Source organism: Podarcis vaucheri (assembly GCF_965113315.1).
Source record: "Podarcis vaucheri genome assembly, chromosome: 16".
In the NCBI taxonomy this organism is placed as follows: Eukaryota; Metazoa; Chordata; class Lepidosauria; order Squamata; family Lacertidae; genus Podarcis; species Podarcis vaucheri.
Genome location: NC_138754.1, coordinates 27,319,677 through 27,334,424, shown reverse-complemented (window position 1 = coordinate 27,334,424; position 14,748 = coordinate 27,319,677). Strand labels below are relative to the sequence as shown.

Below are 14,748 nucleotides of genomic sequence, written 5' to 3'. Positions count from 1 at the left end.
CGGGTTAAGAACTTAATTCGTTCTGGAGGTCCGTTCTTAACCTGAAACTGTTCTTAACCTGAGGTACCACTTTAGCTAATGGGGCCTCCCACTGCCGCCGCATGATTTCTGCTCTCATCCTGAAGCAAAGTTCTTAACCCGAGGTACTATTTCTGGGTTAGCAGAGTCTGTAACCTGAAGCATCTGTAACCCGAGCTATCGCTGTAAAATTCCCATCATTCCTGACCACTAGCTAAGGATGATGGGAGTTGTAGTTCAAAAGCAGCTTAAGACCCAAGTTTGGGAAACCCTGATCCAGCCCAGCATCCCCAAGCCTAGTAACTTCCAGGTGTTCTGAGCTGAGACTTCCATCAGCCTCAGCTAACATGGCTATGCTGGCTAGAGTCGGTGGAAGCTGCAGTCCCAAATAATCATTCTGCCACAATAAGTGGCTAGTAGCCTTCCGTCTCCTTACCCACGGGGAAGGTGTGCATCCAGCGCCTCCGGTTCGATGTGAGTTTCATGGGCATCCTGGAGGGGGCAAAGGGGTTGATGAGGGCCCTCTGCGGCGCATAGCCCCCAGCCGAACGGATGTGCAGCATGGACTCGGCACTCCCGACGTGAAATCTCCCTGGGGCACTGGAGTCTCGCTGCTGGGACTCCATCATATTCTCAAGGGCATCTGAAATGACGACAACAAAAACTTCCCGTCAGTTGGGAGAATCCGACAGGCACAAAAGGAACCTACCAAGCAGCCAGTTAAGACACATGCCCCACATAGATTTTTTTTGGTGGGTGGGACTGTAATGGGAAACGGACAGACTGAACCCACTGGGCACAAACAGGGTGCTTTTGCACAGCGCCCACTAACCCCAACAAGGCTTACTCTGAACAGCTTCAGAGGAGATTGTGCCCCATTGAGGGGCAGGAATGGTGGGTGGCGTTTCTGACTCAGGCATGTAAACATCTTTGCTCTGCCAGCCCAGGCAAAAGTGGGGGGAGAGGAGGACCCATCTTGAAGGCAACATACCCAAGTTCATCTATGTTTTAGTATGGCGGCACCTGCACTGTGGAACTCCCTGCCTATTGAGCCTACCCAGATGTCTAGAATGGCTGATGTGCTTTCAGTTTATTGCTGGTTTTACCTTTCTGAACATTTAAATTGTTTTTACTAATGATCTTAAACCGCTTTGAGGTTGGTTTGTTTTTAACAAACCAAGTGTGTTTTTTTTAAAAAATCAATTTCATGAAATAAGAAAAATCATTAAGTCCAGAGGGTGCTGTTTAATTACTTAGTGCTCTTTAGCATCTTTTTTCCTATTATTATTAAACAAGAATGATTGTCGTATTTATTTTTCCTTGTATCCTTTAAGCTTACACAGCAGCATAACTCTTCAAACTGGTAAAAATGGTAAATGTAATGGCTACAAAACTAAATTGAATTTAAAATCACAGAAAGGTCCACTGCAAAGGGAACTTAATTCATGTTCACTTTACCGGAAAACATAGGAACTACTCGCAGGGGCAATTCGGATACTTTTGAACCAATTCAGTGAATTAACTTAATCGGAATTATTTTAGTGAAAGCACCAGTCTTAACACAGGCAGTTCTTTGGCTGTCCACAGATGACTTTTTCAATCAAAGATCTCTGATTTCAGGCCAGTTATTAGAAGACGATGTGTATGCATGCACAAATGTGCACTCTATTTACCTCCTCCGAAAGGGAACCACCCAAATCAGCTTGCAAAAGATTAAAATAAATGCAAGATTACAATAACCAACAATTAAACTAAAAGCAGCGGCAAGAAACAAGACCTTTAGCTTCTTCTCGCTATATATTTTTGCCTTCAAAATGCCACGGTGAGGTTTTAGGTACGTGAAGCTGAGAAAGAACCACCTGCTCAAGGTCGCCTGAATCTTAAAGTCCCTCTAGACAAGTCCAGCTCTCTACCTAACTCCTGAGAATGCTGGACCTCACAGGGATGTTTTAAAAGGGAGATCCTAAAAAAGAAGCTGCTACGATAAGACAATAAATCCACTTGGGAAAACAGCCGCTAATTTTTCCACAGTTTGCGGCTGTAAGGGGGGGGGTCCCAAGGGGCTCCCCAACTATGCTGACCTCCTTAAATGATTTGATAAGTGGGCCAGAGAAGTAGGCCGCCCACTCCACGTGCTGTTATTTGGAGAAGGAGGACAAGGGCACTTAAGACGGAGCAGGTGAGATAGGAGGGGTGCCATGAGCCAAGCGGATGAAGGCTGGCTCAGGAAGTGAGGAGGCCTCTCTGGGGACAGTTCAGAACAATCTACAAACAGGTTTTGGGGGCGGGAGGGGGGGGAAGAGAAATGAAAGGAAAAGTAAGGGTTTTATATACCGTATTTTTTGCACCATAACACTCACTTTTTTCCTCCTAGAAAGTAAGGGGAAATATCTGTGCGTGTTATGGAGCGAATGCCAGCGGGTGGCGGGGGGGATCTGCTGCATTCGTGAGCAGAGGATCCATAGTTCCCCTTACTTCCCTCCTCCGTGGTTACAAAGCATGGATCCACATGGATCCTCAGGATTTTTGCATTGGGCTACTCCAAACTCACTGTCAGATCACATGTCTGTGGCCACAGCATGAACCACAAAAATCATATATCCACTATTTTGTTTAGAATATTATTTTTCTTGTTTTCCTCCTCTAAAAACTATGTGCGTGTTATGGTCTGGTGCGTGTTATAGAGTGAAAAATACGGTATATAAAGGATAGGTAAAGGTAAAGGGACCCCTGACCATTAGGTCCAGTCGTGACCGACTCTGGGGTTGCGACACTCATCTCGCTTTATTGGCCGTTTACCTTCCCACCGGAATAGCTATTTATCTAATTGCACTTTGACATGCTAGGTTGGCAGGAGCAGGGACTGAGCAATGGGAGCTCACCCCGTCGCGGGGATTCGAACCGCCAACCTTCTGATTGGCAGGTCCTAGGCTCTGTGGTTTAACCCACAAAGGATAAGTTGTAATAATCGCCAATAAAGAAATACAGGATGCAACTATGATTTAATAATAAAGCATTCTAAGAGGGAAAGGATGTGTTGTCGATCATTGTAAAGGGTTCCATGGTCTGAACCAAAACAATTACAGGCAACAACTGGTTTAGGCATGTCTGAATGATGCACAATTGTGCACATGTGCACAGAGTTGAACCCAGAAGTAGCACAAAAACCTCATAAGGACACGAAAAGGGACAGAGTGGGCTTACGCTTGCTCTGCCGACACGGGGGTTACGTCCAGAATGTAACCCCCGTGCAAAATGAGAATTGCCTGTATAATTTTTTATTTCAAATGCCGCCTTCCCCCTTAAAAAATATGTTCTTTTTTCTGAAACCTGTATGTTTTGGGAGGTGACACACGCAGGCAATGTCTAATGAAATAATCCACAGGAAGAAATGAAATGACGATACGTTCAAAAGGAATGAAATGCTCCCGCTTCACATCAGGCCTCATCCTGACCTCGGGTGCTGGTGTAGCCCAAGGAGCTGCTGACTTCGTACTGGAGGTGGAGGTGCTGGCGGGGGATCATCAGGATGTTGGAGATCTTGCCCAGGGAGCTGTCGTCCGACGCCTGGCTCCTCACCTCTTCCGGGGGCAAAGGCCGGCTCTGCAGGGAAGGACTGCAGGAGACGTCGTAGGAGCTGGAGCTTTTCCGGGGGCGGCTCTCTCGTTCCCGGACAGACCTGCTGGCAAAAAGCACCAGGTGGAAGGGAGGGCAGAGGCCCAGCTCCAGTCATGTCACAAAGACCTTTTGTCACTTAACTTGGGTGGGGAACCTCAGGCTTGGGGCCCAAATGTGGCCCTCACAGAATCTCTACCTGGCCCTTGGAATGCTCCCCAGGCCACGCGGGCCCTGATTTGCATCCTAAGCATTTTTGCCTGGCTGAGATGTGCTCCTGAAAACTTTGATGGTGTTAGGTAAAGGTAAAGGTACCCCTGCCCGAACGGGCCAGTCTTGACAGACTCTGGGGTTTGTGCGCCCATCTCACATCTAGAGGCCGGGGGCCAGCGCTGTCCGGAGACACTTCCGGGTCACGTGGCCAGCGTGACAACGCTGCTCTGGCGAGCCAGAGCCGCACACGGAACGCCGTTTACCTTCCCGCTGGTAAGCGGTACCTATTTATCTACTTGCCCCCGGGGGTGCTTTCGAACTGCTAGGTTGGCAGGCGCTGGGACCGAGCAGCGGGAGCGCACCCCGCCGCGGGGATTCGAACCGCCGACCTTTCGATCGGCAAGCCCTAGGCGCTGAGGCTTTAGCCCACAGCGCCACCCGCGTCCCTCAACCCCTGATGGTGTTAAGTGTTCAGAAATAAGCCTACATCGACAAATGTAGCATTTGCTTCACTGCACATGGCCCTCAGAAAGCTGCCCGGAAGGGAATGTGGCCCTCAGAGTAAAAAAAAAGGTTCCCCACCCCTGAATTAACCAATCACAGTAAGCTGATTATGAAGGTTTTTTTTAAAAAAAAGGAAGAAGAAATGGGGAATTCCAGGTGTGCTTTGATGGAGCTCATGGTTAAAACAGCTGATGCAGGCTGAAGGTCCAGCAGAAGTGTGAAGCTGATGGGGAAGGGTGTGTGTGTGTGTGTTGATCTACGCTCCCTCCTTTGCAAAGGCTGCTCCAGATTCGTTTGGTAATGGCTCACAAGCACACCATCCAATTTGGCTCGTTGCCTCGCAAGCTTCTTTACCTGAAGATGGGACAACGCTGAGCTCTGGATGGCCCCGGCAGACGGAAAACCTGGGCGTCATAACCATCGTAATCCACTTGGATGGGGAGAGCGTTCTCTGTCTCTTTCGGGGTTCCCAAAGCTGGAAGGCAGTAACAGCACGTTATTGACTGGGGCAGCTTTTAAGAACCTGGTCTCCGTTCTTGGGCAAAACGGTATAATATCAGCGTGAGAATTTCCCCGGCTGACAAATAGAAGAAGACACCTTCACCCTGGTACGGCTCCCCTTTATCACATACACAGCCCAACAAGACAATGACAAAAATCCACCAGCAGTATCCAAATCAATATGGCTAACCTGATCCAAAACACCCACCCACCCCACTCACACATGAAAACAAAGACCACCACAGCCAACCACAAATGAACAACCACACCCTAGGCCAACCCCAACCTCTCTCACCACCAAAGGAACACAAGTGAACAGCAAAGAACCTGCACGAGCAACGCTGACACCAAACCCTACGAATAGTAAGTAAAATAGAAACATCGCCACCCGAACCCACCCCCACCCATCTTCCCCCCCTTTCCCCTTTTCTTCCTAATATCTCAACAAATGAAACTGATTTGTAAAAATGTTAAAGGTAAAGGGACCCCTGACCATTAGGTCCAGTCATGGCCGACTCTGGGGTTGTGGCGCTCATCTCACTTTATTGGCCGAGGGAGCCGGCGTACAGCTTCCGGGTCACGTGGCCAGCATGACTAACCAGAGCAGCACACGGAAACGCCGTTTACCTTCCCACCACAGTGGTACCTATTTATCTACTTGCACTTTTGAGGTGCTTTCGAACTGCTAGGTTGGCAGGAGCAGGGACCGAGCAACGGGAGCTCACCCCGTTGCAGGGATTCGAACCGCCGACCTTCTGATCGGCAAGTCCTAGGCTCTGTGGTGAGAGAGAGAGACATTGCACACACTTTTGTAAATCAAGAAAATCTTTAATAAAAAAAAGAATTTCCCCTGTTGGGACAGACGAAAGGTGACCTATGTGGTCCAATTTCCTGTTCTCCTGGTGGCCAATCAGATGCCTCTTTGGAAGCAGGGCCTGAAAGCAACAGCAGCTATCTCCCCACCTGCAATTCCCAGCAATGGGTGCTCAGAGGCATTGGCTGCCTCTAACAGCCAGCGTGGAGTAGTGGTTAGGGTGTCAGACTGGGACCTGGGAGACCAGGGTTCAAATCCCCACTCAGCCACAAAGCTCACTGGGTGACCTTGGGCCGGTTCCCTGCCTCTCAGCTGATCTGTCTTGCAGGGTTGTTGTGAGGATAAAATGGGAAGGAGGAAAAACGTGTCTGCCACCTTGGAGGATATAAACCCAATCCGTCAGCGATCAATGGAGGTAGGACTCTTTCACAATAACAACCTGGGATGACTACTCACAGGCATCCCTGCTGCTTTTCAGTTTTTCACTCTGCGGCTGGAATCCAAGCGGCACAAAAAATGGCAAAGGAAAGAAAGCATTGGAAACTTAAGTTAGTTTTGGCCATGGAACGGTCACTGAATTACAAGCAATAAGATTCAGACCAGGAATATTCTGACAAGTCATGCAGTCACCCAATGCACACCCCCCCTCAAATATCTCACACTGAAGTGCTTCGTGAACTCTTACTGTTTTAAAAGCCTTCAGTACAAATGCATTTGGGGGGGACATGTTCCATATGAACCACCCCCATGCGACTTGCCTTACATTTCAAGCAAGGTCGAGAAAAAGACTCCTAGAGCCCAGTAAGCTCGGTGCAGAGCTTAAAAGTAATTTCTGTGCTGGGAAAACCTGGTGCAAATGGAGCTTTTAAGGTCTCCACCATGCATGCAATTATTTCACGCAACTTCAACCAGCCAGCTTTCAATTGTGCAAGGTTGAAATTGCCTGTGGCGACTGCATTTTTACAGAGAAGCATCTGCTACATTTCATGCATCAGCCAAAGTAAATGAATAAAGATCACCCCTGATGGCTGAGGTTCCCCCCACCCCATACCAATGTGGAACTCGGAAAGCTGCCCAATATGACAACATGACTTGGCTAAAGGGTGTGGGGAGAGGAAGTGAGTCAAGGAAAATGCTCTTCTATCAGGAACTGCCAAAGTAGGACTCACAGGTGTCAGTGAGCCCACCGGTACTTCCTATGGCGCCCACAAAAGGTCTCAGGAAATAGCCCCTCAAAAATCAACAAGGCATGACAGATGGTTTGCTCTTCCTGCTTGTCCTAGCTCATCCTTTTTTTACACAGCTGTTTAGTAACTACTGCAACTTCCTAATGTGCCCACTGCCCCCACCCCAAAAAAGGTTGGCAGTCCCATCTTAACAGAGCCCACTTACTTTCCTGGCAGCCAGTTTGATCCGTGGAGTGAAGCTGTTACACTGGAGCTGGCTTTTGGAGGTGTAGAAACTGGAAAAGGGAAGAAGAAAGACAATGGCTCTGTTTGCATGTAACACTAAACCATGGTTTGGCGACTACACACACAAACTGGATCAAGCCCAAGGGAGACTCAGGTTTGCACATTCACTCCATCTCCTTTCTGACTCGGTGGTAGCATTTCATCTCCAACCTGATCTTAATAAACCAAAGGCTGCAGGTTACAACAAACTGACCATGTTCAAAACAGTTCAACTTCAGACCATGGTTTCTGGATCTGGCTTGTTAAACTAGCCACAGTTTGTTGTAACCCACAATCTCCGATTCACATGTAATGACAAGCTGAGATTAGGGGGGAACAAAACTACCCCCCTTCCATGTTTTAAGGAGAAAAGCAATGCAGGAATACAGGGATTCGAAGCAACACCAGAGCAGACTCAGTGGAGGCTGAGGACAAGACTGCCCAGGGCTGAGGTTTGAGAGGGGAGGGAGAGCAGAGAGAATTCTCAAGTACCAAAAGCAGAGAGGGAAGACCCATGTGAGCATTGCCCAAGGTGAAGCCTTGGCTGCAACAGTTCCAACTTCAAACACCCACCTGTGGTTTATCCAGTGTGGTATATTGTAGTCATCTCCCAAGCGAGAGTCCCCAGGACTGCAGCGATTGTGCAGCTAAGAGAATAAGAGTTTGGAAAAGGCACCATGTTAACTGGATGCTTTTTGCAGCTAGTTTGTACTGCATTCTGGGAATCCACAGGAATGGACGGTTGCAAGAAAGGAATCTGGCACTGGATGCAGAGGGTTGCAGCCAAAGAAGTCATGAATCCAGCAGAACATTCTCTCCTCCCCACAGCATACCCCTTGCACACACACCCCATATATGCCCTGAGGGTTCCCTTATCCTCCCCCGGAGCAGATCTGGGAGGGTACAGGAGGGAGAAGTTACGTTATGGGAGCAGAAATCATTGGATTCAACCCAGAAGCCGGTGGTCCAGATTTTTTTAGCCTACATTTAAAACAGCCTCCCTCAACCTGATTCCCCCCAGATGCTTTGCACTACCCACCAGTCCTGGGAATCATACAGCCAAACTAGCTGGGGCAGATGAGAATTATAGCCCCAAACATCTGAATGGCGCCATGTTGAGGGAGTCTGATTTAGGAGGGGAAAGTTCCTAATCCTCAATAGTTTGGAGAAAGATAGAGGCTAACAGGCATCCTGGAAACAAGCCTGGCTTTTGGTAATTAGGCAGGTGCAGGTGTTCAGCACTTTGTTCCTTTCCCATACCTTTTCCTTCCTGCCACCCCCACCTCCAGTCTCTTTTATTTCCCTATGTACTCAGCCCTTACTAGAGGATGTGCTTTAATTGAAGAGCCGGTAGTGTGGAAGCAAAATTATGGCTTTCTATTTAATTGGTTGGATTTTTTTCTGGCACAAGAATCAGCTGGAGGAGGGAAACAGCTAGCAGGCAGGTGCGGCAGAGGTGGAGGAGGAAGAAAGAAAACAGGCATACGACCCCACGGGCCTTACCTTGAAGAGGGGCACGGCGTGGAGGGGCTGCTCTCCCATGCACACCAAGTCCACCCCAATCCCTACAGAAGCAAGCAAAGCACGGTGAGGAAGATGAGTTTGTTAATAGCCACGTGCTGTCCTGGTGCTGGACAAGGAAGGTCCACAGCAGAGAGGGGAGGGCTTGGATCTGGCCCCTCCCCTTGCCACTCACAGACCAGCAATGAAAAGCTTTCCCGCTTGGTCACCCATCACTTAAGATGCTTCTTAAACAAAAGGATTTCGTCATCTGGTTTTCCAAACGGCCCAACTCTCAACGCTATGCCTAAAAAAAGAGGTCATCTCTATATTTTGGAGATGCTCTAAAGGGAGAAAGAACACAGATAGGAAGCTTATGTGGTAGAGTCAGGCTGCTTGTCCACCCGGCTCAGAGTCCCCAGCAATGGAGAACCAGACGTTGCTGCACTGCAACACTCATCACCATCCCTTATCACTGGCCATGCTTGGCTGCAGGGCCTAATGGGAACTGGAGACCAACAACATCTGGAGAAGGGCCCCCACATCTGGTGGACATCAGCAGGAAGCCACTCTCCAGGGTTACAGGCAAGGAGTTTTTCTTCTTCCCAGGTCCTCCCTGGAAAATGCCGCCGGGGAGGTTTTGCTTGCAAAGAGGCTACTCTCCCCACTGAACTACACAGCCCTTTCCCACTGCCTGCCGCTAAGACCACTTTACCATTATCTATCATGCGCTGCTTGGTCAAGATCATGAGGAGCCGGTCCACTTCGAAGACTCCCACGCCAGGCGTGATGACTACGGACATCTGCCCCGTCCGGTCAAAGTTTCGATTGATGTAATGCTTGTCGAACACTAAAAGCAGGAAAAGTCAGAAGCAAAAGGACATGCAATCTTTTACACATAATATGCCTAAGGTAAAGGGACCCCTGACCATTAGGTCCAGTCGTGGACGACTCTGGGGTTGCAGTGCTCATCTCGCTTTATTGGCCGAGGGAGCTGGCGTACATCTTCCGGGTCATGTGGCCAGCATGACTAAGCCACTTCTGGCAAACCAGAGCAGTGCACGGAAACGCCGTTTACCTTCCCGCCAGAGAGGTACCTACTTGCCCTTTGAGGTGCTTTCAAACTGCTAGGTTGGCAGGAGCAGGGACCGAGCAACGGGAGCTCACCCCGTCTCGGGGATTCAAACCGCCAACCTTCTGATCAGCAAGCACTAGGCTCTTTGGTTTAACCCACAGCGCCACCCGCGTCCCTATAATATGCCTATCAAGGGACAATTTTCTCTCATTAACAACAGCTTGCTAAAAGTTCAGATGTGAACTTTGTAAGGTGCTTTAAACTGGTTCTTTTTTTAATATTAAGTTTTAATTGAGGACCTGGGACCTTAGGGTGAAGGCAGGTCAACAACAACAATGTGCAATTCACCAGCTTACAGAAACTTGTTTGAGACAGTTAAAAAGTCCTGAACTGGATATTCAATCCGTTGGAGTCAAGAATCTGCTGGTTTTACTAATGAAGACCCTCAACAGTTATACTAGAGGTGGGTCAAAAAAAATCTCCTGCATTTCCAAGGTCATTCACCACCAACCCAAAAAAGTGTGTGTGTGTGTGTGTGTGTGTTTGTTTATGTACAGAAGAGGATTGGGGGCTGTTTGTGAGACGCAGGCAAAGTTGCCACGCTGGCTGGGGCTGAAGAAAGCTGTAGCCCAGAGGGCACCAGATTGGGGAAGGTTGGTGTAGACTCAGGTAAGTATTGGGTGCCTCCTATTGGTCACTCTCAGTTCACAACCCACCAGGCCAGGCTAGCGTCCCACAGCCACAGAGCATGTGCACTAGAAATAAAACAAGAGTCCTCAGCAGCATGAAGGAATTCCATTCCAAATGCTCAGAGGTTTCTTGGCAGATAAATCAACAAGGTAGAAATCCCCCTGAAGACAGAAACTTTGAATGCCACTGAATTATCCCCTAAGTCAGAACTGTGCTAGTTACTGGCCTTTCCAATCCAATCTATCCTGTAAGAACAGATGACATTTGTGTGAGGAGGAGCCAGGTCACTGCCTGTGTACAGAAGGCTCCTTAGTGCTAGAGTGGTAACAAGATGTTTTCCCCTCTACTCACCATTGAAGGAGAGGTTTATGGCTTCCAAATAATTTCCTTGAGCGGAGGTGGAATTGCACCCTGGAGGAAAGCCCTCTAGAGGGTTAATGACGAAGGAGAAAGGAGAAAAGGAGAAAGAGATGTCAGCTATAATATTTGAAGCCCATTTTTATTATTTATTTGCCTAATGAATTAGGAGCATACGGAGAGCTGGAACAGGCCAAAGGGGACCCATATAGTCTAGCATCCTGCTCTCACTGCGGAAGACCAGATGCCTCTTCTGGGAAGCCCATAAGCACAGCAGCAGCAGCGCTCTTCCCAGCAGTGATTCTCAGCAGCTGATATTCAGACAGCCATGCTGCTTTCAGCACCGGAAGGGATTTGTCTAATCCCAGCTTTTGCTGGAGTGTTCTGATATTTCATAACTGCTTTCTCTACGGTTTTTTTTAGGTCGGACGCCACCTTGTGATATTTTACACCCAAGTGCTATATATAAATGTTGAAATAAAATATATATATATATATATATATATATATATATATATATATATATATGCGCAGGTTTTGGTGTCTTCGGGTGTCTTCCCGTGTAAGAGTCGGGGTGTCTGTGCGACGTTTCGACGAGGTCTCACTCGTCATCTTCAGGCTGGTGCTTTCGGCTTCTTGTTACTGGAACAGAGCAGAGTCTGGTGTTTGAGTTCCTATAAATACTGTTGAGGGGTGTGGTGTATAGCCTCCAACGTTCTGGGCAGAGAGGAAGTTCCTAGATTAGTGTGCCTTTTCTTCTTTTGTTCCTTAATTACTTGAGGGATATCTTGGGTGATTTCATGAGTGGTATTCAGAATATCACTGGGTGGGTCATTAAGTGTAGATTAGTTGCTAAAGCTTTCGTGTCTTGACCTCTTGAGCTTGTGAAGAGTTTTTCTGAGAAGATGGCTGTGCTGCATTTAGTTGTGCTCTGGCTTGGCTTCGTGTATAGGGGCGAGCTATGGTTTTGTGCCTTGTGCCAGCCAGATCTGTGTAGGGATTGCAGGGGGGTGCAGCATCCGGAGGTGCCACTATAGTTTGGCTACTGGATGGAGTCTGTAATATGTCTGTGGAGAGGGTCTGGGTTTGGGTCTGGTGTGGTTGATTGGTGACGGCGTTCTGTGTGCCTCTGGTTCTGGTGTCGGTTTTTGTGGGGAGGGCTAATTTCCAGATGTCTGGCAGGCGGGACGTGTCGTCACGCTTGTTCATGTTGTGAGGGTGTTTCTCTATCTCGATGGCTTCCATGATTATTCTCTTGTGGTGATGTTCCATGTTAAAGAGCAATTTGGAATCTGCAAAATTAATTTCATGTCCTGTTTCTTTCATGTGTTGGAAAAGAGAGGAAGTTTTTTCTTCTTTTTTGACGGCATTCTTGTGTTCTGCGATACGTGCATTTATTCGTCTGTTTGTTTGTCCAATGTACGTGGCTGGGCAGACTTTGCAGGGTATTTCATAGACCCCTTGGTTTTCCAGCTGGATTTTGTCTTTTGGGTTTCTGAGGATATTGGCTATTTTTTGGTTGGTGCAGAAGGCTGTTTTGATATTGTGTTTATGGAGGATTTTGCTGATTTTGTCTGTAGTGCCCTTGATATAAGGAAGGAGGGCCATGCCATTGTTTTCTTCTGTGTCTTGGTTTTTGGGGGGTGTTTCTTTTTGGATTAGCTTCGTAACCCTGTTTTTCTGGTATCCATTGGCGATTAACACATTTGAGAGATTCTGTAACTCAGTTGTCAAGTGGTCTTTGTCAGCCAGGCGTTTGGTTCTGGAGATGAGAGTCTTGGCTACGGAGTTTATTTGTGCAGGGTGGTGGTGTGATTGTGCATGTAAGTAGCGGTTGGTGTGTGTTTTTTTCCGGTAGATAGTGTGTCCTAGGGAGCCATCAGGTTTTTTGTAGATTAGGACGTCAAGAAAGGGGAGTTGGTTGTTGTCTTCTATTTCCATAGTGAATTGTATTTTGGGGTGTAGGCTGTTGAGATGTGTGAGGAAGCTATCTAGCTGGAAAACCAAGGGGTCTATGAAATACCCTGCAAAGTCTGCCCAGCCACGTACATTGGACAAACAAACAGACGAATAAATGCACGTATCGCAGAACACAAGAATGCCGTCAAAAAAGAAGAAAAAACTTCCTCTCTTTTCCAACACATGAAAGAAACAGGACATGAAATTAATTTTGCAGATTCCAAATTGCTCTTTAACATGGAACATCACCACAAGAGAATAATCATGGAAGCCATCGAGATAGAGAAACACCCTCACAACATGAACAAGCGTGACGACACGTCCCGCCTGCCAGACATCTGGAAATTAGCCCTCCCCACAAAAACCGACACCAGAACCAGAGGCACACAGAACGCCGTCACCAATCAACCACACCAGACCCAAACCCAGACCCTCTCCACAGACATATTACAGACTCCATCCAGTAGCCAAACTATAGTGGCACCTCCGGATGCTGCACCCCCCTGCAATCCCTACACAGATCTGGCTGGCACAAGGCACAAAACCATAGCTCGCCCCTATACACGAAGCCAAGCCAGAGCACAACTAAATGCAGCACAGCCATCTTCTCAGAAAAACTCTTCACAAGCTCAAGAGGTCAAGACACGAAAGCTTTAGCAACTAATCTACACTTAATGACCCACCCAGTGATATTCTGAATACCACTCATGAAATCACCCAAGATATCCCTCAAGTAATTAAGGAACAAAAGAAGAAAAGGCACACTAATCTAGGAACTTCCTCTCTGCCCAGAACGTTGGAGGCTATACACCACACCCCTCAACAGTATTTATAGGAACTCAAACACCAGACTCTGCTCTGTTCCAGTAACAAGAAGCCGAAAGCACCAGCCTGAAGATGACGAGTGAGACCTCGTCGAAACGTCGCACAGACACCCCGACTCTTACACGGGAAGACACCCGAAGACACCAAAACCTGCATTCCTGTACCCGTGAAAATCTACGAAAGCAAATATATATGCAGGTTTTGGTGTCTTCGGGTGTCTTCCCGTGTAAGAGTCGGGGTGTCTGGGCGACGTTTCGACGAGGTCTCACTCGTCATCTTCAGGCTGGTGCTTTCGGCTTCTTGTTACTGGAACAAGAAGCCGAAAGCACCAGCCTGAAGATGACGAGTGAGACCTCGTCGAAACGTCGCCCAGACACCCCGACTCTTACACGGGAAGACACCCGAAGACACCAAAACCTGCATTCCTGTACCCGTGAAAATCTACGAAAGCATATGAGAGAAAATCAAAGACGTTCAAGTTGGGGGGGGAGGGAGGGGCATCAACTGCAGCTTTCCAGCTCTCCCTTTCCACCCCACCCTTCAGCACTCCTTTTCCTAGAGCTCCTAGTCAAGTACAGACACAGTTTAAAAACCACAAAATTGAATGACCATGTTGATACACAGTAGAAGAATAATAAAAAAAACCAACCCTGGTACATGCTGCAGACCTATCTGGCCCCTTCAAGGCCTATTGCGACATTTGGACTACAACTCCCATCAACCCAAGACAGCATGGCCGTATTTTGCTACGGCTGATAAAAGAATCTCTGTAGTGGTTGGGGCTGATGGAAATTGCAGTTCACAATATTGGGGGGGGGGGCAAAGTTTGGGGAAGGCTGCCTTGTGACATGTTCCAAGAGTATTGGAGTCATTTTGGACTCACAGCTGTCCATGGAGGCGCAGGTTAATTCTGTGTCCGGGGCAGCTGTCTACCAGCTCCATCTGGTACGCAGGCTGAGACCCTACCTGCCTGCGGACTGCCTTGCCAGAGTGGTGCATGCTCTGGTTATCTCCCGCTTGGACTACTGCAATGCGCTCTACGTGGGGCTACTTGGAAGGTGACCCGGAAACTACAACTAATCCAGAATGCGGCAGCTAGACTGGTGACTGGGAGTGGCCGCCAGGACCACATAACACCGGTCCTGAGAGATCTGCATTGGCTCCCAGTACGTTTCCGAGCACAAGTCAAAGTGTTGGTGCTGACCTTTAAAGCCCTAAACAGCCTC

General features: G+C 48.2%; 1 protein-coding gene across 6 annotated transcripts in view; it reads right to left on the bottom strand.

Annotated features, from left to right (window-relative positions):
- The window catches only part of DEPDC5 (DEP domain containing 5, GATOR1 subcomplex subunit), a 62,160-nt gene that overhangs the window by 29,966 nt on the left and 17,446 nt on the right, over positions 1 to 14,748 (bottom strand). For all 6 annotated transcript variants that reach the window (XM_082202998.1, XM_082203003.1, XM_082203002.1 and 3 more), the window contains exons 14-22: positions 10,733 to 10,807; positions 9,332 to 9,466; positions 8,620 to 8,681; positions 7,690 to 7,763; positions 7,058 to 7,127; positions 6,122 to 6,158; positions 4,705 to 4,825; positions 3,474 to 3,697; positions 455 to 661 (exon numbers count right to left, since the gene is read on the bottom strand). In XM_082202998.1, coding sequence (XP_082059124.1) covers positions 455 to 661; positions 3,474 to 3,697; positions 4,705 to 4,825; positions 6,122 to 6,158; positions 7,058 to 7,127; positions 7,690 to 7,763; positions 8,620 to 8,681; positions 9,332 to 9,466; positions 10,733 to 10,807 — 1,005 coding nt within the window. The remainder of the gene's footprint in view (positions 1 to 454; positions 662 to 3,473; positions 3,698 to 4,704; positions 4,826 to 6,121; positions 6,159 to 7,057; positions 7,128 to 7,689; positions 7,764 to 8,619; positions 8,682 to 9,331; positions 9,467 to 10,732; positions 10,808 to 14,748) is intronic.